This window comes from Triticum aestivum, chromosome 5B, assembly GCF_018294505.1.
Source record: "Triticum aestivum cultivar Chinese Spring chromosome 5B, IWGSC CS RefSeq v2.1, whole genome shotgun sequence".
In the NCBI taxonomy this organism is placed as follows: domain Eukaryota; kingdom Viridiplantae; phylum Streptophyta; class Magnoliopsida; order Poales; family Poaceae; genus Triticum; species Triticum aestivum.
In genome coordinates, this window is record NC_057807.1 from 655,417,452 (window position 1) to 655,443,477 (window position 26,026).

General features: G+C 45.4%; 2 protein-coding genes and 3 long non-coding RNA genes across 5 annotated transcripts; all 5 read right to left on the reverse strand.

The window, feature by feature from the left end:
- Positions 1 to 1,327: 1,327 nt before the first annotated feature.
- On the reverse strand, positions 1,328 to 4,612 carry LOC123117434 (chromatin-remodeling ATPase INO80-like). Its single transcript, XM_044538190.1, has 5 exons — positions 3,821 to 4,612; positions 3,490 to 3,670; positions 3,337 to 3,413; positions 3,173 to 3,259; positions 1,328 to 1,489 (listed from the first exon to the last, which is right to left on the reverse strand). The coding sequence occupies exons 1-3, from the start codon at positions 4,513 to 4,515 to the stop codon at positions 3,348 to 3,350; spliced, it is 942 nt and encodes a 313-aa protein (XP_044394125.1). The 5' UTR covers positions 4,516 to 4,612; the 3' UTR covers positions 1,328 to 1,489; positions 3,173 to 3,259; positions 3,337 to 3,347.
- A 49-nt stretch (positions 4,613 to 4,661) lies between these two features.
- LOC123117920 (uncharacterized) lies at positions 4,662 to 5,074 on the reverse strand. The gene is made up of 3 exons (XR_006457559.1): positions 5,019 to 5,074; positions 4,883 to 4,909; positions 4,662 to 4,803 (listed from the first exon to the last, which is right to left on the reverse strand). It is a non-coding gene; the product is annotated as an uncharacterized lncRNA (long non-coding RNA).
- Positions 5,075 to 5,104: 30 nt separating this feature from the next.
- Positions 5,105 to 8,162, reverse strand: LOC123117437 (uncharacterized). The gene is made up of 3 exons (XR_006457374.1): positions 8,030 to 8,162; positions 7,345 to 7,462; positions 5,105 to 5,230 (listed from the first exon to the last, which is right to left on the reverse strand). It is a non-coding gene; the product is annotated as an uncharacterized lncRNA (long non-coding RNA).
- A 226-nt stretch (positions 8,163 to 8,388) lies between these two features.
- On the reverse strand, positions 8,389 to 9,841 carry LOC123117435 (uncharacterized). Its single transcript, XM_044538191.1, has 6 exons — positions 9,705 to 9,841; positions 9,593 to 9,613; positions 9,194 to 9,259; positions 8,958 to 9,089; positions 8,752 to 8,879; positions 8,389 to 8,668 (listed from the first exon to the last, which is right to left on the reverse strand). Exons 1-6 carry the CDS (start codon positions 9,799 to 9,801, stop codon positions 8,519 to 8,521), a joined length of 594 nt encoding a protein of 197 aa, XP_044394126.1. The 5' UTR covers positions 9,802 to 9,841; the 3' UTR covers positions 8,389 to 8,518.
- A 2,116-nt stretch (positions 9,842 to 11,957) lies between these two features.
- On the reverse strand, positions 11,958 to 13,692 carry LOC123117438 (uncharacterized). Its single transcript, XR_006457375.1, has 3 exons — positions 13,609 to 13,692; positions 13,405 to 13,523; positions 11,958 to 12,090 (listed from the first exon to the last, which is right to left on the reverse strand). It is a non-coding gene; the product is annotated as an uncharacterized lncRNA (long non-coding RNA).
- Positions 13,693 to 26,026: the final 12,334 nt, after the last annotated feature.

A 26,026-nucleotide genomic window follows, 5' to 3' on the forward strand; every position in this document is an offset into this window, starting at 1 on the left:
ACTAGGTTTCAGAGTGTACCACAAAAATGTACACTATAGATGCAAATTTGTTTTGACTTAGCATACAACACATAGTGCAGCCGCTAAACGTTCCTAACTTTTGGGAATAGTTACCTTTCAGCAATATCAAAAACACAGTCTGAGTTGTCCTTTTCCAGTGAATCCATCAAGTACATGGTGGTAGTTGCACTCTTTCCACTGGAAGGCCTATATATGACAATCAGGCCCCAGTGTTGTCTAATCAATTGGGAACATAAGAGAAGAACTTGATCAGCAAGATAGTATTCTCAAAATGCTAACTGACAGTGGTCATTGCTGTAATACAGGATAGTTAATTTTTAACAAAATAGAGAACAAAATTTCTTACCTCGAGGATTCAAACACAAAGAGAAATAGGTACTTGATGCGATCTAGGGCTACCCCTCTCCTCTGAAGTGCAGATTTTAACCATGATTTCTGCTTAGGAAGAAACCAAGATATATTAGGCAAGAAATAGTTAGTGACAGGGAGGCAATAGAGCTTGGAAATTTATGAATGTTACCAATTTCTCAAAATCCTTTGTAACTAGCTTGGACCAGAAAAATGGGCTGCAAACATCATACTGTTGCAATATTTCACTTGGCAAATCAAGAGATGGGAAAATTCCATTGAAATGTCTTCAAGAGGTAAATAAATGAGATGTTAAAAAGGGAACAAACAGGAACCTAGAAACATTGCATCCCAAAAGAGCGATACTTACCCAGTGTACATTTCAAGAACTCTGTCAGTGACAAAGCCCCCTTCTAAGGAATAAAAGTCAGAATAGTAAAGACTGGGATTGGAATCCTGGTAATCATCGCCGGCAGGATATTCATGTCAGGCCCACTCTTTTTGGAACCTTAATTGGTTAACTGGACTAAGTCACTGCTTACATTCACTTTGCGACGACACTTCGACAATTTTTTCTTGTTGATTCCCATGCAATCATTGATAGCTCAATCGATTGGCTTGAGCACATCAAGGGATTTAACCATTGGTTTCACAAAAGCTACTATATTATCGGAGTATTCTAGATCAGAGCATGGGATGTCACTTTTTCAAGAACCTCATAGGGCAAGTTGTACTCCTCTAGCAACTCCTTCAACTCTTTCAGAATTGCAGCTTTCCTCTCCGGTATAAATTCAAATGCCTTTTTATATTGGTTCTGGAAGCAATGAAGATTCTGCAGCTGAACAAGTAGAAAATATTAGTATTTTAAATATGCTGAAATAAAGACAAAAGAATATAGAAGAGGACAATTTTTTTTGACTTACCTACTGTTTTAAGCCTTCAAATTTTCAACCTCACTACCCTTTTCTTTACTGTTTACATCGACCTCTACAAGGTGTCCAATGTTATTATCAACCTCATCGTCAAAAACATCATCTTCAGTACCTTTGCCCAGTTTGTAATCTGTTTCCATATTATAAACCTTTTCTGCTGCATAACAACTATCCTCGAGTTTCTTGATCTGCAAAAAATCTAGCATTTCACATATGCCGATATGAAGGCAAAAAATGTTGAGTATGTAAGTCAGCACTCACAGGTACAGTGTCATATTGGCCCGCATATTCCTTTATGAATTTGAAATGGCAATCCTCTATATGTTGTATCCGTGGGAAACCATCAGCGGGTATCCATGGGAGAGCATGATTGTGCAGTTTAGCCAGATCTACCATGTCAAGGAAAATAATCTGTAGAGAAACATGTGAAAACGTATGTAAGTTAAAAAAATATTGGTAAGTAAAATCAAGGCAACACGAATCATTTAGAGGTTATTAGGTTGCTTACATACAGCAACACTGCAGATCCAATCAGATTTTTCGACCCATTTCTCAGATCTTTGATGCCCTTTACCAGTAATTTGACAGTTAATTCAGTGAAGTTCCATTCCACTGTTTTATCAATATCTTCCACCATTTTCATTAACCTTAAATCTATAACTGACTGAGAACAAGGGGCCAAGAGCCAAGCCAGTATGGCATACATATATACTTTGCATGTGTGTTTCCTCTTGTTCCCGCAGTCACGGAGTTGCTCATAGAAACTTTCCACATTCTTAACTGGAATATTCAATCCCCTTTTGCACTTTGAACTATGTTTTCTATTACCAGAATTTTCAATCGGAAATGTTTTCCCTTTGTTCATTACACCATACCCCTTAGCTGCAGCCTCAAATAAGTCAATCTAAACAGGGTCATCCTCGGGCCCCAATCTTAATGTGTAGTTGTCAGTGTCAACTCTGTTTAACAGAAAGGTAGTCAGACTATCAGGTGGTTTGGTCATGATGAGAAACAGAAAAGAGCGACCAGAAGACTAAAATTAGGCAACACCTTATTGGTAAAATTCACAACCAAACCAGCTGATAGTCTGACAACCTTTCTGGTAACAGAGTTAACACTGACAACTACACATTAAGATTGGGCCCCAAGGATGACCTGTTGGCATTGACTTATTTGAGGCTGCAGCTAAGGGGTATGGTGTAATGAACAAATGGAAAACATTTTCGATTGAAAAATTTGGTAATAGCAAACATAGTTCCAAGTGCAAGAGGGAATTGGATATTCCAGTTAAGAACGTGAAAAGTTTTTATGAGCAACTCCGTGACGCAGGAACAAGAGGAAGCGCACCTACAAACTATATATGTATGTCATACTGGCTTGGCTCTTGGCCCCCTGTTCTCAATCAGTTATAGATCTAAGGTTAATGAAAATGGTGGAAGATATTGATAAAATAGTGGAATGGAACTTGACTGAATTAACTGTCAAATTACTGGTAAAGGGCATCAAAGATCAAAGAAATAGGTCAAAGATCTAATTGGATCTCCAGTGTTGTTGTATGTATGTAACTTAATAACCTCTAAATGTTTCAAATTGGCCTGGATTTTACTTACCAATATTTTGTCAACTTACATACATTTTCACATGTTTCTCTACAGATTATTTTCCTTGACATGGTAGATCCGGCTAAACTGCCCAATCATGCTCTCCCATAGATATATACCCGCTGATGGTTTCCCATGGATATAGCATATAGACGATCGCCATTTCAAATTCATAAAGGCATATGTGGGCCAATATGCCGCAAATTTTTCACTGATGGTCTTAATCTGACCACCGCTTATCTTATTATCATTGGCATGCAAGGCAGTGACCTGGGTTTTTTGCTCACTATCGAGGAAAAGAATTATGCCTTCTTGTTTTTGAGTGTTAGGATCTTCTTCAGTGATAGCACAAAATAGCTGCAAAAACTAACATGTATTAGAATGTTGATGTATTATCATTGAGTGTATTATGAGTAGAATACTGGACTACTTACGAATCTCTGCTCTACCCTCCATCTTTTTTGCTGCTCCCGATCTCTTTCTTAATCACTTGCACAAATTCTTCATCCAACTGCACTCAAAAATAATTTGCTATCAGACCAGCTTTTAACTGACAACCAAGGCTATGTTTCTTGCACAAAACTTACCTGATGTTGTGGTTGGATAATTATTCTTTTATTATTATTGCCGTTCTTGTTATCATCCTGCTTGAGGCATTCAACAAAAACACCCAGAAGATTCGGGGCACTCTTAGGATCCTCTATACACTTCAGCAGCTGAGCCCCCGTCATGATAGTCCCACCCAAATTTAACACTTCATCACCATTGCTTCACCAATTAAAAACAATATATGAGTTTACTGATAAAACTAAACAGGCGAACCCCTGTCTCACCGAATGCAATGCCTAGGCTGTCAATACAAACATCTAACGGAGCCTAGCAGAGTCAAAAGTTCAGTGAATAAATGAATAAACTTACTATTTCTCTTTGAGAAGTTTACAGATCTCCTCACAGTCTGTAGCAGGCAATAATTCCTTTACCCCAAAAGTAACGGGAGACACCGCTTTGGCGGAAAAGTTCCTCTTCCTCTTGTCATGTCTCTCTTTTGGTGTCATTACTGTTGTATTCTTATCAGCAGTATTCTTATCAGCACTCCTATTCCAGCAACGTTTCCTTGCTGGTGTCCTTGCTATTGTATCAGCAATATTCTTATCAGCACTCTTCTTACCACCTTCCTGAGCCTTTTCCTTGTCATCTTCCTTTTCTTCTGTATCGGATCTCACGGAAGAGTCTTCAATGTCTGTTGTATCGGGGTTACGGTTACCACCTTCCTTGTCATCTTCCCTTTCTGCTGTATCGGAGCTCACGGAAGAGTCTTCACTGTCCTCATCCACCTCTTCTTTTTCTGCTTTATCGGAGTTCACAGGAGAGTCATCCATCTCTTCGGCGTGGACAGTCTCTCCCTCATCCATCACTACCTCTTCGGAGATCACGGGAGAGCCTTCAGTGTGCTCATCCATCTCTACAGGACTGCCTCGAGGAGAAACGTGGGCTTCGCGCTGATGGGCAGTGTCAGCTACAACGGCTAGAGTGCTGTCCTGGACAGTGTCTCGAGGAGAAACGTGGGCTTCAGACTGATGGGCAGTGTCAGCTACAACTATGCCCTCATCCATCTCTTCGTCCTGGACAGTGCCTCGAGGAGAAATGTCCTGGACAGTGTCAGCTATAACGGCACCCCGAAGTTCCTCAGCCTCGTTAGCATCAACTGTTGTGTGGGCATCGCACTGATTGGGACCCCGAAGTTCCTCAACCTTGTCAGTGTGTGGAGGAGGAACTTCCTCAACCTTGTCAGTGTCAGTACTGTGGGCAGTGTCAACTGTACTGTCAGCTTCATTGACTTTGGTCCTTGGATCATCCAGGAGGCGTTTTACAAGCTTCTTTCTAAACTTTAACACCTCAGCCTGCATATTTGAGGCATTAATTATTTGTTCTAGAATTTGAATAGAACAAAAATTAAAAAGAACAAGGCTTAGTGTTTACCTAGGTGATGCCATATATCTTCATTTCCTTAGACCGTTCGATATATAATAAAACATGAAATCCACAATCAAAACTACAACAATTGCAATTGATTACCACATAATTATTTGTTCTAGAATTTGAGGTATCCACTTACTTGTTGTCTTGAGGCTCAACATCTGGAATTTCGTGAGCATACGAAGAGATGTCGATGTCGTGCTTACTCAAATATGACTCCAGCCCCTTTAACACAGTATTTGCCTGCTTTTGATGGAAACCTGGAGCAGAGTAAAGGACATACTTCGTCTTCATCTTGACGGAAACAACAACCAAGGAAATGTGACCATCATCAACAATTGGAGCAAGTATCTGAAAAAACACTACTGTCAAACTCAGACATGGAAAATTTTCATATGTAATCAACAATAAACAGGAAGAGAATAATTGGTAGTGTTGCAATTGCAGAGGATGCAAAGGCTTTGGAATCAGAAATATACAAAAAGAACAATGCTCCTTAATGCTATACAATTGGACATAACATTATGTCACTATCTTTCCGGTGTTTCTTGAAAGGAGGCGCTTGCCAATAATGCAAGAAAAGATTATCAAGAACTTAATGAACGCAAATACAGCATACCCTGCCCCACAGAGGCAAATGAAAAAGATCTGATGACCACAAGACAAGGATGACTAATTAGTGTGGCAACATGCCAACAACCTTGATCAACCCTGGAACCATGCTGACCACAGAAAGTAGGAGATCAACAGATGCTTGGTTCAGATTGATACTTGAACCCCAGATGCCCTTCAAGAAAAAGAGTTCCAAATCAAAGAATATGCAGTCAACTGAAAGAATGCTATTCAACTCTTTTTTTCTATCACACTAGTACAGAACCGGCCTTTAGTGCCGGTTCGTGACGGGCTTTAGTGCCGGTTCGCCAACCGGCACTAAAGAGTGGGGACTAAAGGTCCCCTCCCTTTAGTACCGGTTCGTCACGAACCAGCGCTAAAGTGCCACCACGTTGCACGAGCCAGGCCCGTTTGCGTGGAGTCATATTTGAGTAAGCACGGCATCGACATCTCTTCGTATGCTCACGAAATTCCATATGTTGAGCCTCAAGACAACAAGTAAGTGGATACCTCAAATTCTAGAACAAATAATTATTTGGTAATCAATTGCAATTGTTGCAGTTTTGATTGTGGATTTCATCTTTTATTATATATCGAACGGTTTAAGGAAATGAAGATATATGGCATCACCCAGGTAAACACTAAGCCTATGAGTGTTGACTTACATACTCAACATTTTTGCCTTCATACCGGCATATGTGAAATGCTAGATTTTTTTTTGCAGATCAAGAAACTCGAGGATAGTTGTTATGCAGCAGAAAAGGTTTATAACATGGAAACGGATTACAAACTGGACAAAGGTATTGAAGATGATGTTTTTGACGATGAGGCTGACAATGACATTGGACACCTTGTAGAGGTTGATGTAAACAATAAAGAAAAGGGCAGTGAGGTTGACACATTTGAAGGCTTAAAACAGCAGGTAAGTCAAATACAAAAATTGTCCTCTTCTATATTCTTTATCTCTATTTCAACTTATTTGAAATACTAATATTTTCTACTTGTTCAGCTGCAAAATCTTCATTGCTTTCAGAACCAATATAAAAAAGCATGTGAATTTATAGCGAAGAGGAAAGCTGCAATTCCGAAAGAGTTGGGAATTGCTAGAGTACAACTTGCCCAATGAGGTTCTTGAAAAAGTGGCATCCCATGCTCTGATCCAGAATAGGGATTACTCCAATAATATAATAGCTTTTGCGAAACTATTGGTTAAATCCCTTGATGTGATCAAGTCAATTGATTGCATGGGAATCAAGAAGAAAAAATTGTCGAAGGGTCATCGCAAAGTGAATGCAAGCAGTGACTTGGTCCAGTTAACAATTGAAGGTTTCGAAAAGTGGGTCCGATATGAATATCCTGCTGGCGATGATTAAAAGGATTCCAATGCTAGTCTTTATTGTTCTAACCTTTGTTCCTTAGAAGGGGCCTTTGTCAGTGACAGAGTACTTGAAATGTACACTGGGTAAGTATCGCTCTTTTGGGATGAAACGTTTCTAGGTTCCTCTTTGTTCCCTTTTTTACAGCTCATTTATTTAACTCTTGTAGATATTTCAATGGAATTTTCCCATCTCTTGATTTGCCAAGTGAAATATTGCAACAATATCATGTTTGAAGCTAGTTACAAAGGATCTTCTCTTGCACTTGGAACTATGTTTTCATGGAAATTATGTTTTCTTGGTAATGAAATGGGGAGTACATATTTCTTAAGATGTTCATTTCAACTTCTTACGCGTGAAACATGTTATTTATTTTAATTGATACCACGTGCATTGCAGGTGCACTGTTACTAGTATACATACAAACAGCATAACAACACAATGAAAGACAATACTTAACATGAGGTGGATAGTCACCTTCTGTACTTAAATGCCATGTGCATGGGGGAAGCTGTCATGTACTTCTTCACGGACACACAGTTTTTCAGCTTGAAGTGATCCAGTCCTCAGACCATGCCATGGCTGCAGAACTCTCCTACACATATCACATCATTGATCATTCAATATATTTACTAACAATAGATCAACTAGAAATATAGATGACATAAAACTACATAGAACTAAACATGTGAGACAAGTAACATCAGCTACACAGAACCCAGGGTAGCAAAAGCAAGTTTGGTAACACCCAGGGAACCGTGACCAGCATATATTAAGGGGATTAGAACTGCTTAGTCGCAGCTAGTGGCTACAACAAATAGCTGGTTTCTGGTGGCTCAGATGAATAGGATGTGACCCTCCTATCAGCGGTTAATACTCGAACGAGCCAACCGTGTAGCCATCGTGGCTACCACTGATCAGTTGGGTAGTGGCAGCATAATTTTAGCATCTCCCAAGTATCCATCCAATAAACTTATCAATTTAAGAACCATAAAATGTTAGCTACGACCTATGATATCCTAATTTCAATCTCAAGTCCTGACCTAATATCTTCACAATAAAGAAATGATAAGAGAGTGGTAGAAAATTGTTTAGTATCTTGGCAACATGCGACTGAACTAAATAAATTCCAAGTAATACAAGTAAGAACTTTAATACATACCCAAATTCATTGAAGTGCTTTAAGCATTTCTGGAGGATAGTGATTGGTAAGAAAGGAGCTCCATCCTTATAAAAAAAGCTCATGCCTATGAATTTTCCATCAGCAGCAATAATGGGGCTCCCAATTCCAGCCTAGCACAGAATACAATGGCTGTGAACATGCTTTGTTTAGAATAATATATTTCATATTTAGGTACGCTATATAATATTGTTCAATATGAACAATTTTGAAGATATTATGTATGAATATCTTACTAATGCGAACAAAAAAGTCCTGCTCTAGTCATATTACCAGTTTCTTTTTATTAATCTTTCTATGGAGCGATAAAAGATTACGGTAAATACCTTTGTGTCCTTACAAGTAAATGCCATGAGTTGCTGGCAATCGTATTTGCAAGTTTTGTACAACAGTGTCCCACCTGTAGCCATTAATTCTCCAGATTCAAAAACTCGTCCATAGCTACCAGTTTACTTTGGGAGAATTTGACAATTATTTGACAATAGCTAGCACCTCATTATGAAAGCATGCTGCACGAAGTTCTGGAAAAGCCTTGGTGTTCACAACAACAATATTATAATAAAGATCATATTTCCACAGTTTTCCTACAACAAGCTTGCCATTGGGCAGGCGCACCTTAATCTGCATGCAAGTACAAACTGTATCATCTTCATCTCATGGGCATAACAAAGCAATAGGATGGAAAATTGACTAGTAGCACTAACCTCCAGTTTATCAAGCATCTTACTTTCATCTTCAGAGGATCTAATCAAGCTCGCAGAGGTTAGAATGCTCATGCTGGATGTTGTGTGCTGTATGATTGTGCCTGTGCATGTTAACTGTCTAGTTTTACCTACACAGGATCAAAGTTTTTGTTACTGATTAACCTAAAAAACTTGGAATCCCTATAACCAAACGATTGCATTGTTACCCTTAAAAGCAGCAAGTGAAACAATGGATTGACATAGGCTCAAAGCAAGCAACTTAGTACTGGTTTGCTCTTCACTGTAGCCATCTAAATTTCCAAAGCAGAGCTCAAATGTATTCACCAAGCGCATGCCCCCTAATTGAAGAAACATACCATACCATGAGGGCTAGAATAAATATCTTGAAACATATGAAAATAACGGGAGGGGAGAATCATAAAAATGGAAAATAATAACTTGCCAGCAATCTTAGATGGCATAGGATAACCACGGGGAAGTAGGCTCTTGCGTAATATGCGTGAAAGGTCTGGTGCAATAGGTGAAAATGTGTATCAATTAGCATTCGGAGCCAATATGCAAGATAAAACTGGCACATGCCAAAATAAAAGGAATAACTTTTGGTCAGACAAGTTTCAACCAAACAAAAAAAATAATCACATGAGTAACATGTTTCTGTCGAACAAGACTTTTAACATTGAACCAACCTAGGAAGCAATGTTTCATTTCATTAGTACGTTTTTATGTTGCATATATTTTAAAATGATGTTTTCGTTTATCGGAAGAAATAATTTCAGGGATGTCCGATCCAATACTAGGATCGAACGCTTCCAATCCCTAGGTGTCCTCAAAACAAACAAACCATCCCTCGGAGGCGGAGAATCTGCAGGTAATGAACAAGTAATAGCATTAATAATATATTTTAACTAGTTCCATTATAATTCACAATTCAACAGGGACCAGGAATGGCTCACCTTCTCGGTTGGAGTTGGACTGTAAAGAAGCCTTTCTCTTCTTACATGTGCTTGCTTCTCCTCCCGTGCGTGTACATTCTTGATTCTTTGTAGGCATGTCCTGGACCTATAATGAAAGAATGCCCTAATTATTGGCATAGCATAGTTATAACTAAAAGCTCAAGTGGAAGTTGACCTATATCTAATGAAGATCCTGACTGCACCATATGCTTTTAGGACTTTTTTTTGACGAAAAGGCAGGATCACTGTTTTTCATCGCGCTTAGAAGGAATAAAGGTTTACAAATTGCACGAGAAGTACAAGGGAGGGAGTTTAGGTCATATAGTTACATCAATCTGGTTCTAAGGGTCTTCCGGACAATTTTTTTTATCAGGACAAAAATTGCATGTAAATATATGATGTATTATGGTGTGAATCAGTAGAATATCGACCTTTAAGTTTCTCGTCATGAAATCTCAAGTCATGCTAGGAGAAACTCAGTAAACTCAGGTCATGCAAGGTACTATCCACAGGAAGCGTGACCGGCCCGCATCGGGCAGTGCATGCAAGAAGACGAAGAGAGGATGAGGCAGTAAACCAGTTTCCGCAAGACTCGCCAGAGACGTGGAAGAGAAACCAGGATGGCTGTCGGCGCAGATCGACGAAGCTATTAGTGCTTGAGAGGAGGGCAGAGGCGCGGCGACAGGGTGGGACGGGAAGCTGCGCCCCTTCCCGGGTAGTGCTCTCCGCCGCCAATAGGAGGGGGGATTGGGGACGGGGGCGTGGCGCCGGGGAGTTGGCTATAGGGCTACGAAGAGGACGGCAATCCTTTTTCGGATGGCAAATTTTAGCAGATCCAGGGCCCGGCCCGGAAAATTCCAGCTGATAATGCGGGTTTTGCTTGTTTGACGGCCCGAACCACATATTGGGCTGGCCTGTAAAAAAATATGAGGCCGGCCTGATGAGCATGCCGGCTCGGCCCGCCATGGGCCAGCCATGGCACGGGCTAAACGGGTTGTGCCCAGCACGCGGCATGTCTAGGGCCGTACCTGTGCCTAGAGGCGGGGCACATGGGCCGGCACAAAATGGCCTATTATTTATATATACTAGATGATACCCCGTGCATTGCTGCGGAACTTTCTATCTTCTATGAGTGGATTTGGAGAAAAACTTGTGCCTAATGAATGAATAGGAAATATGGCATGAGCTTAAGATACAATGAGTTATTGATATTTACATTCGTATTGTTAAAGAATCTATATGTTTGTATGAACATAAAGAGATTTCACACTACAGTGTAGTTGTTTCAATCCTCATTTGTTCAAATTGGCAGGTAAGAGCACGGAAAGAATTTTAGTATAATGGATTGGATTATAATGACTTGGGAAAAAAATGAAATATGGACATAACAATAAACTATGGCGCCCATATGATTGTAGCGATAAAGAGCACCTAAAATTTAGCATCAAGCAAGGCATGAGCTAAAGCTGAGATATATGCTCCAAACATCCAGAGGTATCAAGCAATATTGTAAGCAAATAGTTAGTATAGCCTGAGAATGAGAACAATTTATATAAGCCTGGTAGCTGTAGGTTGTATTTTCTACACAGAATTCCCGACTTCGGATATTTTTATCTTTTTTGTTCCAACCAAAGCAACAATTTCTAAAAGGCTTGTAGATGTAGTAAATACCCAGCAAGTGCATGTTGACTTTTAATTTCATAAGCAGGCAGCACTGTATACAGAGCAACCAGAGCGGCAAGGATTAAAAGAAGAGAACATCTAGAGAGAAAAGTAAAGGTCAGGGGAGAGACAGAAGTATACACCATGCATCTTGTTAATCGATGAGTTTCTTACAATATGCAGCCTGCACTTTCTACTTACAGAACTGAAGCACAACTACTACATTTTTTTAAAGGAACAGAAATACAATTATGTATTACTAACAGGCCTGGGTTGTCCTTGGCGGCCTTGATTCTTGAAAGAACCTGAAATAAAGAATAAGATGGGGCTTGTACATACCAAACCTGCCAAATAGTTATATATGAATTTGGGAAGTAGGATTAGGTTGCACATCAAGAAGCGCTAATTCGTTGTCAGGCCCTTATCTGAAAAACAACATCCTCTCAAGAAACAAGACAAAGAAACATGAGCATCTGAGACTGGGCAATGACGGTCGAGCAAAATTGAATATTGATATGTAGTATTAATCAAGCAAACAAAAGATGGAGAAGTAGAACATTGTGTACCTATAGCATGTATGGTTGCACATGGATAAAACTACTGAAGGACAGGAGTACATCGCCTTCAACTGTAGAAGCGTTATAGTCGTAGTCTCCTCGCCCAGTTAAACGTAGCAAGCACCTCAGAGTTATAGCAAGCGCCAACAAACATGATAATACCAGATCTGCAGAAACACCAAATCAAGCAAATCATGAGACAAGCAAACCAGATCCAGAACAGATCGAAGGCTCGAGCTCACCATCGATACACATGAAACCCAAAACTACAACAGTAAATAGGTGCATGAAGTGACCGGCCAATCATCAGAAGATATGCTCACGCTCTTCTTCAGGTTGGGTTTGCGGACTTTGATAGCGACGGCGAGGACACAGGTTTGGATGGGATGATTCGGCTGCACGGAGACGGCCGCATCGATCAATCCTATTCCTTCCACGGAAACGGTGATGCATATCCAACGCGAGCGTAATAAAAAGAAAAGATTTGTTTTTGAGGTTTGTTTGATGCTGAGGTGGACTATTGATGACGTGGATAGCTTGCATGTTAAGATAAATACCATAGTGGGGATGGACTTCTTAAGTATACTAGACGACACCCCATGCGTTGCCGCGGGAGTTCTATCACTGCATAGGAGGACGATCATGGAGTGAAGAATAGTAAACCATGAAAAGAAATATAATATAGATTTGTTTGATTCATTTTAATGCAATTTTATGAAATCAGACATATATATTTGTCTGTTGTAGAGTGTCTCCAATGGGAATTGAATGTATCTTTTATTTCGGAATTTTTTTTTCACTTACGTAAAAAGGAACATGTAGTCTGATAAGATTTGTCACATAATAATTGAAGATAATATAATTTGATTGGCTATTAGGAATGCATCTTGCCAGGAAACAAAGAGACTCCATGCCACTTAATTAATGGACGAGGCAAATCTTTTGCTTCATGTCAGATAATTTTGCGACCCTTACTATGTTAATGCGTCCAAATAGAAATTAGCTTCCACTGTTTACCTTGGTACATTTTTCAACAAAGAATAACATTGGTGTATAGAAAATGGCATAGTTCCTGAAAAATGTGGGCATGTGTTTTACTGAAATAAATGCCTGGAAACCTGAAGGTGTGACTCAGGCGGTCAGGCCTGCCAAAAAAAACTAACATGGATGCAGGTTTGGTTATCTGTAAAAGGAACGCACACCCTTCAAAGGAAACGCACAAAATATGCACACATCTAGCAGCAACTCATGCATACATTTTAGAATTTGTGCATTTGTACATAACCTTGCCACAAACCAATCGCCAGTGTCAGAAATTACTAAAAGGGTGCAAAAGGAACATGCATATGCAGTTATATATGCATGCATTAGGAACCGCAAAGCACATGCATCAGTTATTCAGTACAGTACCGAAAGTTTAGGCACAGACGCCGAGATCTGGAGAAAGATCGAAGGGAGCAAACTCATCTTCATGCTCCTACCTTGGACGACAGAGGTGCTACTTGATTGGGATCAAGTAGACTTGCCCATGCTCTGCGCGGCATCCATCAGCGCGCCGCCAAACTACACCCTGCGGCCGCCGCACTCGTTCCCAGAGATCCTGATTTGGAATTAGAACTTCCAATAAAGTTGACTCAAAAAAATCAGTTAGATATGAAGATACAAGGAGGAAGGAGAGCCCGCACCTCTGGCGCAGATGATGCTGGAGGAGGACGTCGGGGATGTCACGTGTGGTTCACTAAGAGGTCAGATCAACGGCAAGGCGGGGGGGGGGGGGGGGGGGGGCTTGGGCCAACATAGTTCGCACCGACGGCCATGGCTCTAGGCTCTAGGTCGACAACAGCATAAAGTGGAGAGCTGCATAAATAGAGGGAAGAAGAGGAGAATCACAAGGATCGCGGTGGATATTTATTGATTTGGGGAGATAAAAGGAACCATGGGTGGAAGGTAGAGGAAGAGATGAAACACCAAGGGGTGGAAGAGACTAAAAACGCTTCGAGGCCGGCGGCCGTGCGGAAGAGTCGTCGATTGTTTTTTTTTTGAGCAATAGTCGTCGATTGGTGGGGATGACTGTGGGGATGTGGAGGCCTAAATTACAGTCCAATAGACCTAAAAATAAAGCCAAATAGGCTAAAAACATGCAGCCCAACATGCTAAACGTGGCATGGGCCGGCTCATTTAATAACCACGGCGTGTCTGGGCTCGAGAAGCGACGCATGTGGGCCGGCACGGCATGGCCTGGCTATTAAACGTGCCACGGCGGGTCGTATCGTGCCAGGCATGATTAGCACGGGTCGTGCCATGCCGGGCTGGCGCGTTTGGCTAGCTCTGGAGCGGACTAGGGTTATGGAAAGGATGTCAATTCTTTTCGGCCGGCAAGGTCACACGTTAGTAATACACAAACGGGCTATGAGAAGGACAGCAATCCATTTCGTGTAAATGCAAGTGCTGACAAGATCATATGGAAGTACGTCTTTTAACGTAGCATTACCTTCAACATGAAGAAAGTAAATACTAGATGATGCCACAAAGACTAATATTGCATATTAGATCATACCTCAACCTAGAACCGAATCAATCACTCAAACATAGATGAATATAGACACAAAGAGAAATGCTTCCTCATTGATGTCATCAACATATTCAGTTTTACAAATTACAAGTGCGAGGATGGAGATGGGTACCGGCGCGCACGGCGTACGGCCGACACCTGGTGGTGGTAGCGACACCTCTTTCTCCTCCTCTTGTGTGGCCTTAGTGGTGGTGGCGATGGAGGGAGAGGCCTCCCTCCAAATGATATATGAGATCCTCCCGGCAGCTTCGTGGAGCTACTGTGGAATGATGATGATTATTCCTGGCAGCTAGGGTTGGAAGTATTTACATAGGAGACCTCCTCGGGTCTCCTTCGTAGATATGACTCCTTTTGTTTCATCCAATGGCTCCGTGGGAGCCAAATTCTCTCCCCAAGCATCCCGTGTCGTCATGGATCGTGTAGGAATAATTTGAGACAAAATTGGCAGAGTTATGACATATTTACTGGGCGCTTGTACCAATGGTCATCGAACACTTTGGACTTCAGAAGTACTTTCATATTTTGGCCATCATTTCTTTGGATAAACTCCGATTTTTATGTTTTTGGTCTCGTTGGATTCCTCTCGAAAATCTCACTCCACCTATGGCATACGATTTTCAATTTGTGTACTTTGATAAATGTCAAAACATCAAACACTCCATAGGGTCTAAATTTGGTGCCTGGAACTTCTCTGGTTTGTCCCCCCAACTTGGTGCTTTTAACGTGTCAAGTCCATGAACATGCCAATACACCTACAAACACCACAAAACAAATGAAAACTAATAAAAACTAAATAAACTAAAGTTGTGTGACAAACTTGGTAAAATGAGTAAAGACCGGAAATTATGCATTGTGGACATGAATAAGTGCTAGATGGTTCTGATATGAAGGGTATTGGAACTAAAATATAATCCAAAAGGTATGCATAAAATCCATTTAATCATCAGCTCCTTCCTCGTGGAGCGGGCTATCACTTGTTGGGGTCCGGCAGTCCGCCTAATGGGATGTTTGAAACGCTTCTCGGTGTGCATCCAATATTTTGCGGCCGATTGATATTTATTGGCGAGATATCTCCCCATGCGAAGACAAGCCCAATATCCTCAGCAGGCTTAATGTCCGATCCCTAAACTGATTTCTTCTTCGACGAGCCGTAGGCCTCGAATTGATCAAATTTCACATCTTGGATGGACTCGTGATAAAAAAAAAGTGACATTGATGTGCCCTCGAGATGGACATCGTTTCTCTCAGAATCACCAATCATACTATTGAGAAATGTGTCGCCGTTAAGGGCCGATCCCCTAAACTTCAGAAAATCATCGCCAAATCAGAAACATTGCAAAATTGCAAACAATTATCCACGATCATATCACGTTGAATTGACCAAAAGCCGAATACAAGGAATAGGATGGATATTTTTTTACCTCTTAGACATTGTTGATCCAGCGTATGACTGGGAAGCCGCCCTACTTTCGCCCGCTGTCGGGAGGAAACGGGGAGGGGCAAAGGCGCGGTGCTCCCTTCCCCATCTTCTTCTTCAGCCCCTTCACTAAGGACTGATGCGGCACTAGTGGGTGTGGGGGTGCACCTCTACGCAGCATATGCACCTATGCGTCGGACTTCTCACCGACAAGGTAGAGGTCGGTCGTCCAAGCCGTCGGAATCCGGATTTGACTCCAATTCGATGAATCCGTACGCGGGGTCAGGTGGTCACCCATGGCCTCGTTGGCCGGGACCGGGACAGCTGGAAGCGGTCAAAGACGGCGCTACGGCGCTGAGTGGAGGCGGCGACACGGGAGGGAAAATTTCGCTTGCGCCAAACCGTTTTCCAGATGCAGTGCGCTCGCTGGCTTGGTTTAGAGCATGCATGCTCGGTAAACTATGGCGATCGAGGGTGAGATGTCAATTCTACTAGAGTGACCTTTTCAGCCAAAATCGTCACAATGATGGTTATTTATACCGGCCGGGCCAATATGGCGACTTTGCTGGAGTTGCTTTTATAGATTGACTAGCTCAAGCCAATTGCTCACACATTCGTTCAACATTTACGGTGAAACACAATCAAGAAAAAAAGATGTATCGTTTGCCAATCGTTGAATGCAATTACATTTACATTGCCTGGCATGGGAGCATACTACGCAAAGAATAGTCTTCTAAGTGTAAAACAGCCATGTACATGAATCCGTTAAATTCTACTACTACGCAAACAAAAACAAAAGGTTAAATTCTACGAAATCAGCATTCCAAATCTGCAAGCCTTATCCTCTTGCCTCTCGACCTCGTGTCAAGCTTTATAGAGCATACCTGGATTGCCTGCAAGAAGATCACTGTTCTGAGTCCTGACTTCAGACACAAGCTTGCACATGTTAGTTGGAAACTACTCCCTCCGTTTCAAAATAGATGACTCAACTTTATACTAACTTTATATCAGTCGACAAATACCTTGCATATAGTTGCAGACTCAATCCCTTCCCGGAGCACTATGTCGGTGTAGTTAGTTGCTATCCTGCAATCGAGCGTAAACTGCAGTAGAAAAATACCACTACATTTAGACAAACTGAAGTTCAGAAGAGCATATACTACAATAAAACAACAAAAGAACTTCTGAACATACCTGAATAGCTTTGTCAGAGGGAAATTCATGATGTGCGTGGTGGCGTCGATGCTCCCGGCGATCCTGATCTCGACGAGCTTCCTCTGCGCCGACAGCTCGCTGACGACGAGCCGGCTGACGTTGGACTCCTCGAACACGGCGTGCATGAGCACCATCACGATGCTGCTCCGCGGCGGCTGGTAGAACACCGGCACGTCCATGGCGCCGACCGACTCGGTCGCGTAGGGGCAGGGCCACGCCGAGGTCCGCCCCGCTGTACCTTATCCCGATCCCGTTCAGGTTCTGCGCCGCGAACAGCAGCGACGCCACCAAGCACGAGGACGACGACGTCGCGTTGTCGCCGCTGCGGTTCGAAGACGCCGGTCTGAGGCTGAACGACCTGTCCATCTGCACGGACTGCGGGTAGAAGGTCGGCTTCTTGAGCCTCGTGACGAAGACGACGAGCAGCACGGCCGCGACGAGGACGAGGACGATCAGCGAGAGCAGCAGGTAGAGGCAGAGGCATTTGGCAGAGTGAGGAGGTAGGCAGTGGCCATGGCAGCTCTCCTTGCAGCCGTAGCCTCCTCTCCTCCTGCTGCTGCTACTGCTGGTCACGACAGGATCCATGGAAATATTGTGTGCGTTGATCGAAACAGTTGGCCAGCGTGATCAGGAGGCATGGATGAGACGAGTGAGATGAATATGAGGGTGTTTGTTTCCAGGACTTATTGGTTTAGGGACTTAAAAAAGTCCCTATAAGTTTCATCTAAATCAAACAGGAGGGACTTATAGAGACTTAAAGTGGGCATTTGGGACTTATAAAATAAGACTCTCAAGGAGAGTTTTATAGGGACTTATAGTTGTAATATGGTTTTATAGGGACTTATAAGTCCCAGGAACCAAACAGGTAGGAACTTTTTAGGGACTTGAGACTTATAAGTTGGGACTAAAAAAAGTCCTAGGACTTATAAACCAAACAGGGCCTATATATGTTATTGTTTTGCACGAAGCGAGAGGGAAAGCCTGTCGACTTCTCCTTGGTCGCAAGCCTCGTGCAATACTTGGGCTTGCCTTTATTCCTTTCTTGAAAAGTTTGTTGGCGCAGCCCTAGCCTACCTCGCTCTCTCGCTCTTTGGACGAAGGTAGAAGAAGCACAACAGTTTTTCGGCGATGAACCCCGCGGCGACGAACGCCTGTATCTTGGCCTTTTATTCACTGGACTCGGCTTGAACACATACATGGAGACTCTCGAGCGCCCATACGCTCCGGGCTACATCTCTCTCAAGCCACACTCCATGGCACTGCATTCTGGCCCCTTATATAGGCAAGACCTGTGCGTAAGCCACTAACACCACCTAGCACTCACGCACGCTCACAGGCAACTACCTGATCCTATTTCTACTACCACTAACTCACGCCCTACATGCACGCACTAACAGCAAGAACCGCACGACCACCACGCACGGCCACCATGCAAGTCCACTTCCAACGCATCCGTAGCATGCTCTCAACGGCCGTACGACCCGGCCGTTCAGCTAACTACATGCAGCTCCGGCCCACGCGCTGCCTCCAACAGACCGCAACAACCCCTGTGCATGCAGCTCCTTCATGACACAGACGCGAGAACGAACTCCGGCCGGCACACACCCCCGTGTCCAGCACGAACCAGACCTGGCGCGCCGACGCCGGTCACCACCACACGGGCATGGACATGGCTTATTGCCAACAAAGTTTGCGTGAATTTGAGCTTCTTCATGGAGAAGATGGAGATCACTTGGAGAGGTGACTCGCGGCCGGATACTACTCTTGATCGTTAAGTGTAACTTGGCAGAGCAGAGTATATAATCTACAACTAGGCCTCCTAGACATTCTATTTGACCGAACCGATCACGTTCGGTTTCTCCGTATGCAAAGAAATTTGATCTTTGAAAATTGTTGTGCTGTCAGTTTTTTGATAAATCAAGATCCGATTTTTAACCAGATCTTTTTGTCCGGTTATTGGTTTTAACCGAACAGAACCGAAGTAGACTAACAGCACAACAACTAACAAAGTTTTGAAAAACAATTGCCAGCACTTCCATGTTTTTCATCACTTTTCACAAGTAATAGTAGCAACATAGTGATAGTATCACTGCATCAATTTATCTTTTTACAAACAATAACAACAAAATAATACTAGAATCATCATATCATCATGGGGTTAGGTCCTTTTTAGTTTCTCCAGGTTTCACATTAATTCGGGTACCGGAGGGTGTGAGCCGAATTTCCCGAACTAAATTTGCTTCTCCAAAAATGATGAGTTTGAAAGCAATTTTTATTTTTGTTTCAATCTTTCGGTCTGGAACTTTGGTTCTTGGTAAATATACCTGCACCCCATGTACTCCCTCTCTTTCTAAATATAAGCCTTTTTAGAGATTTCAACGCACACTACATATTGCTCGGTATGTAGTCTGTACTTCTCTAAAAGGGCTTATATTTAGAAACGAAGGGAGTACAACACATGTGGATTACTAAGGCTTGAAACAGTAAAGGTAGAGGAAATAAAGAAAGATCTATTTGTAAGATCATGGCGTCGTAAAAATATGAAAGAAAAGGGTCGCAAATGAAAGGAATGCTTTTAAACCTATACTAGTACAAATGCCCGTGCGTTGCACCGGACGAAATATTAAATATAACTTGCTCAATGTGCCATTATGAAACACATTGTTTTTGGGCTTGGCCCAAACAGAAGGAAAGATCTCCTCTCCCACTCACTCCCCTGATTTTCATATCCCCATTGTTGCTGATGTCGGCGGTGGAGGCGACAAGTGATTTCAGATCCGACCAACTTGTTCCGGTGGGCGTCGTTCGACGGCCGGTCCTCTCCATCCCCTCCCCTCCGGCTATCCCCTTCGTGTACATCCCTCTAGGCCTAAGCTTGCCCGCGCCCCACGGCTCGTCCGCAGCGCCGCCCCTGCTCGGATTCGTTCCTCCCCAAGCGTCGCCGAAGCCCGGCACTGCCCCGCCGTTGACCTTCAGCTCCGCTGCGCTCTGCCGAATCAGGTGTGTTGATTTTCTATCAGTTGGGGTTGCTAATTCTTACATGGCATTTGGTTTGCTTTCATGAGCATATATGTTCAGAGTTTGGCGCAAGTATCTGTGTCGGCCGGTTTAGTTTCGGTGGCCCGCGCGAGGTTTAGGGAGTGATTTGCTAGTCATCATCACGTGTGGATACGTTTCCGGCCAGTTATGCAAAATAATGTGCGCAAGCCGTGATCTGAGCGTGCCGTGCGCGTCTAGTCCAACCCGAGGTCGAGCTCGGCGCCGGGCTTCGTGGTCATGGATGACACAATCGAGCATGCGAGGACGAGGCATGGTGCAAAGACCGGATCCTTCAGTTTATTTCGAAAAGAATAAATAATAGCAAAGAAGAAACAGAAAAGCTGTAACAGTTACACGGAGCAAAATCCCGTGTTCTTGAGTATATTCTTCCTCCACGGTGCAGAAAAGCTAGCCATGATGGGTCACACAGGAAGAGAGAGAGAAAAGCCCATGCACATGCAATGGCTCGCATCCCCATGGACCAGCGAGGATACTGATTTGCGTTACGCGCTCAACTGGTTAGAATTCGCCTTATTCGGCCATGGTGGTATTTCCTAAGTGGAAATTTGTTGCTGTTTCGAATCATGAGTTGGGACAGTTCAATTATAATAGTAACATAAACAAGATTATATTTAATATACTCTGTCTAAATTGATCCAGTTTAGCAAACTGGTTGGGAAATATTACAGTGGGCAAACATGTGGCAAGAAAAGACAGAAAAGAGATATGAAAATAGCGGCAGTTCACTTCTTGAGGTAGTATCTCGTGAACTGAAGGATTAGAAGGCGGCGTGCTGTCCACGCTGGATTCCGTCCTGACGTATCTCGTGCAGAATCACGGCGAGCGCCAGGATGAAAGCATGGTCCACGCCCGGGCTGACACTCACGGAGAAAGCCAGCCCCTCGAACAGGAACAGCCCCGTCGTGCGCTTGATCGTGGCAACGGCGGCGCCGCCGTCGGAGCGGCCGCGGGAGACTGTCCACTCGCGCCCGCATGAACTGAGTCGGATCACGAAGTCCGGGTTCTTCTCGCTGCGGTCGCCGCCGGCGAGGTGGACGTGGACCTCTCTGATGACGAACAGCCAGGGCTGCACCACGGCGGAGAAGAGCAGATCCCTCGGCCTGCTGCCGTCCCCCTTGAACGCCTCCCACCTCCGGCCGAGCGTGAACAGGGTCGGCGAGCGCTCCGTGGTGACCAAAGGCCGGCGCGATGCGGCGTCGACGAGGATGGAGCGACGGACAAAGGTGAACGGGGGGGCGTCCACCTTCATCACCGCCGCGCCGCTGGCGTCCGTGATGGTGAAGTCGCGGAACCAGCTCTTCGTCTTGGTCAAGGTGAACTCCGTCGCGTGCGGCGCGCAGAACCGCGCGTCCACCACAGCTCCCGTCCTCGCTGCCATTGCCTGCCGCAACAGATCGGTGGGTGCTCGATCGACTGCCCTCTGCTCCTGACCGGATCCACGTACACGTATCGTGAGGCGAGACAGCCCGCAACATATTGCCGAGGCCAACGTACACGTATCGTACGTGCATCTCAAGGACTAGTATTTATTTAATTTCCTTGTTGTACAAGATACTAGTATTTCCCCTGGCTGGCATATTGCAGTACGCGCTTGCCAAATTAATTCTAACACCAACTTACACAAATTAATTCTAACATTTAGTGATGGAGGAATTCATGATCATTCTTGCATCGGCATACAAAGAGTCCAGATTTATGGTCAACATCTTGGCGTCCTCCGCATCGATAGCGATCTTCAACTTTTTTTTTCTTGAGCGCGACCTTTCTCTTTTCGATCATGGTTCTCCTCTCTTCGAGCTTGACCTTCTTTTCCGTCGCCTCCATCAACAATGCGAAACTCTCCGCCTTTCTCTCCTCCTTGAGGTCCGAGCGCTTCACGCATGCCTTCTCCTTCTTCGACAAGATGTCCTCGAACCTCTCCGTCAGCTTGGCCGCCACACCTTCCACTTCGCCCTCTCCTCCTCCCACTTCTTTATCCCATAAAAAATTCTAAAATTTCAACCAACAATGCATGATGGTGAAGTTTTTTCTCTCCGGCTTTTTGTACACAAAACAAGCACCAAAAGGCTACAAAATAATGCATGTTCGGCTAGTGAGTAACAAAACAAATGCATGTCCAGCAAGTGGGCCACAAAAGAATGCATGTTCGGCTAGTGATCACTTTACTTGCTCGATGACTTATGCACCCCTAGGCCACCATGCAATGAGACGCTTCAAGTGCCTGCAATACTTGGACACGGCTTTTTGGATGGTGTACCATTGATGGTTGAGGGATTTTCATTCACGGATGTGGATGACCGCGTCGGTGTAGGGCGCGAAATGCTTATATTCAGGAAACCATATATGAATGTTGTTCCAAAAGGTTGTGCCCTTTTGCTCCATGCCATGGATAGGATCAAGGCTAGTGGACAACCATGCATCATACAACAGCTCGTCCTCCTGCATGTTGAAGCTTTCTCATCTACCCTTCTTCTTCGGATCTCCAGTTGTATTAGCCGGGTCATCGTCTCGCCATCCTCCCTCTCCTCCTCGTCCCTCTCCTTGTTGTTGCGTCTGGGTGTAGGGCTGCTGCACGCCCGTTTGGCTGTAGAACTGTTGCGCGCCCGTCTAGGTGTAGGATCTGGGTGTAGGACTACTGCACCCTGTCTGGATGGGATCCAAGTTATCCACCTGCCCGTCCTCACAGCCCGTGCCGAGGCCAACGTACACGTATCATACATTTATCTCAAGGATTAGTATTTACTGTAATTTGTGCTTCAAAATATCCATGGTTTTTAATCTGATCTATGTTTATTCTGCTCAGATAGTTTTCCACAATAGAACCTTGCATCGAAATATTGATTCTTAAGCATCCAATGTTTCTGTATATGTACTTAGAAGTAGTGGAGAAGCTTCTTTATAATGCTAGTTGTTCCTTCCTACTCCCTCCGTCCGAAAATACTTGTCATCAAAATGAATAAAAAGGAATGTATCTAGAACTAAAATACGTCTAGATACATCTTTTTTTGTTTATATTGATGACAAGTATTTCCGGACGGAGCGAGTACCTTATATTCTTATGCATCATGCCTAAACCTTTAATGCTTCAAAGGTATTCAAATGATTCCGACGCCGGCCCGGTGACATGTTCGCCAGGGGGACCAAGGAGCTCAAGGGTAGGGGACAGTGGCATGCAGAAGGGTCATGACAGCAAGCAGCCGAAGGTTCTGGGCGCCGGAGTCCGAGGACGGTTCTGGGCGCTAGTGGAGAGTGGCGAGGAGGAGGACGAAGACGACGGCCGACATCTTGACGCCGGTTCGCCGGAGACGGCGTCACCTACGCCTTCAGATCACATTTGCGAGGCTTTCAAGATTGGATATTCTGAGGATGAGGTTGCGCTGTTGGTAGATGTTGCGATCCCGCAGGACGATCCGGCGAGGACTGGACTGGAGAAGACGGAGAGGATCGAGATCGTTCGGCGAGTCGTGCACCGGAGGACGGCGGCAACGGCGATCCGGCCATGGCGTGGCCCTCTTCCAAAGGTACGTCTTCCGGCCCTTATGTTCGGTGGTTTTCTCGGTTCGGAATGGAAAGTTGTGCCCAGTCGCCGGAAGAAGGGCCGGCGGCCGGAGCCGACGGTGGTGCAGCAGTCCGGTGAGATCCCGATCGGGGTAGCCAGGCGGCTGCGTTTGAATTCGTTGATGGGCTTGGCTGGGCCGGGAGATCAGGACGATGGGTGTGAGGCCCATCGGGTGGCATCTCCGTGTGGGCCAGAGTTAGCCGGGTATGAGGCCCAGGCTAACGCGGTCTCCACAGGCTCTGCGGGCGACGAGGCAAATGGCCTTTGCATGCGTACGTGCCATCGTGTTTCGTCGTGCGTCCTGTCTCCGCCGACGCTGTGCCCTAGGTTTAGGCGTCGCGAGGGTTCAGCAGGTATCCGTCGCTGTGGTCCAGGCCGGGCGACTCGGATCCCTCCCCTGATGGCGGGACGGGGGGATGCTGCAGCCTCCGGCCCCAACATGCAGGCGCTCGCCGGAGTGACACCGGCGGCCCTTGGAGGCGGTGTTCCACAAGGCCAGCGGCCGGTGCTGCCGGCTGGCCGTGGTGCGCCAAAGGGGCCGCGACCTACGGCTGCGGCCGGCCGAGGCACCCCGCCAGGGCCGAGACCTGCGCAGGCTGTGGGGGCCGTGCCAGCCGCCGGGCGCGGTGCTCAAGGTCTCCGGCCGCCGGCGCCGGCTACTTCTCTGCCGATGGCTGTGGGGCGTGGTGCTCAAGGACTCCGGCCGCCGGCGCCGGCTGCTACTCTGCCGATGGCTGTGGGGCGCGGTGCTGCTCCGCCGAGGCCGCCGCTGACTGCGCTTGTGGCTGCGCCCCGAGGTCAATGGGGGGATGACGGCTACGATGCTTATGGGACTGGCCAGCACCATGGCTCTTCGTCCACGGGTGGCGGTCGTGGTTATGCTTGGCAAAGTGATGGGTCAGTTGAGAGGCCATTCTTGGGTCCTTCAGGCGGCTTCGTTGAGGGGCCTTCTGATCCGGGTCATCGGCAGCGAGGAGGTTTCCGGGGGGCCGGTACCGTCCACGTCCTCCGCCACCACCTGTTGTTGTCGACCAGATGACAGTTGACGGGACTGCCGAGGAGCCTATACTGACCGGTCACGCTATGGAGGTGGTGACGGCTCTTGCTACTGTTCAGGTTCCTGAGAACGAGGTTATGACCGATGTGTCTGCGGAGTTGACAGATAGGACTGAGGCTGATAGGGCGTCCAAGTGGGCGCGCAGGAAGGAAAAGATGCTTTGCTATCGTTGCGGCGACAAGGGCCACTTCATTGCAGAGTGTGTGGCTCTGTTATGTGATACCTGCGGTAAACTGGCACACGACTCTGGGGAGTGTCCGTTACTGCGAGATCAGGCACCGTCCCTCATGATGTATGGAGTTTACTGTGCTGAGCTAACTTTTTTCGAATCTCCGAATCAGCGAGAGGTTTCTGATGAGTCCACGAGTATGACCACGGGGATTGTCAAGGTCACCAGAGGGGAGGTGTCTGAGACACAGATCGTGCAGAGGCTCCGAGAGTTGGCCCCTGGGGATTTCCAGTGGGACCTTGTCAGTCTCGCTAATAAGATGTTCAGAGTTGAGTTTCCTTCCGTGGAGGATCTGCAGAGGTTGTTGAGTTTTGGGATGTGTAAGGTGCCGGGAACGGATGGTATCCTTGAGTTTCAGGAGTGGAAGTAGGTTGAGCCTCAGGGCAAGCCGCTTACTCAGGCGTGGTTGCAATTTTCCGGGGCTCCCTCCAAGCCACTGCAGGATGCTCGGGTTGTGGCCAGCATGGGCATTTTAGTGGGGAAGCCTGAGTGCGTGGACATGGAGTTCACCAGAGCTCACGAGATTGCTCGGGTTCTGGTTAGTATTTTGAACATTGAGTATGTGCCGGACGTGGTTAAGTGGGCTTATCGAGGCAGGATTTATGATCTGGTTATTGAGTTTGAGGATGAGAGCCTTTTGGTTGCGCCGGCTCATGAGTCTAACGTGGATATGCACGAGGGTGATGGCTGCGCGGCAGCACGGGAGCCGCCGGTCGAGGACTCTGGACGACAGTTGTCCAAGGGGCCGGGGTCCGAGACCGCGACGACCGGGGATGGAGCAGCCCCACCCTCCTCGGTGCCTTCGACGACTCTGAGATTTGGGTCTTTCGAGCCCTCTTTTGCACCTCCGAGGCTGTGGAGTGATCGGGTCGAGTCCGAGGAGGCTTTTGAGCTCGAGTTGCCTGCTTTGGGGTTTGAGGGTGCTGTGGATACCATTCCTGGGGATCTTGGGGTTTCATCGATCTCGATTTGGGGGGAGGAGGAGGTGAGTCGG

Coding starts and splice junctions, on each gene's coding strand:
- LOC123117434 (XM_044538190.1), bottom strand. CDS start 4,515: ATGGATGAGGGCATAGTTGTAGCTGACACTGCCCATCAGTCTGAAGCC. Junction 3,671..3,820: donor AAACTTCTCAAAGAGAAATA/GTAAGTTTATTC, acceptor TAATTGGTGAAG/CAATGGTGATGAAGTGTTAA. Junction 3,414..3,489: donor TTATCCAACCACAACATCAG/GTAAGTTTTGTG, acceptor TTTTGAGTGCAG/TTGGATGAAGAATTTGTGCA.
- LOC123117435 (XM_044538191.1), bottom strand. CDS start 9,801: ATGCCTACAAAGAATCAAGAATGTACACGCACGGGAGGAGAAGCAAGC. Junction 9,260..9,592: donor TTCTCCGCCTCCGAGGGATG/GTTTGTTTGTTT, acceptor CTATTGCACCAG/ACCTTTCACGCATATTACGC. Junction 8,880..8,957: donor TTCACTTGCTGCTTTTAAGG/GTAACAATGCAA, acceptor GATCCTGTGTAG/GTAAAACTAGACAGTTAACA.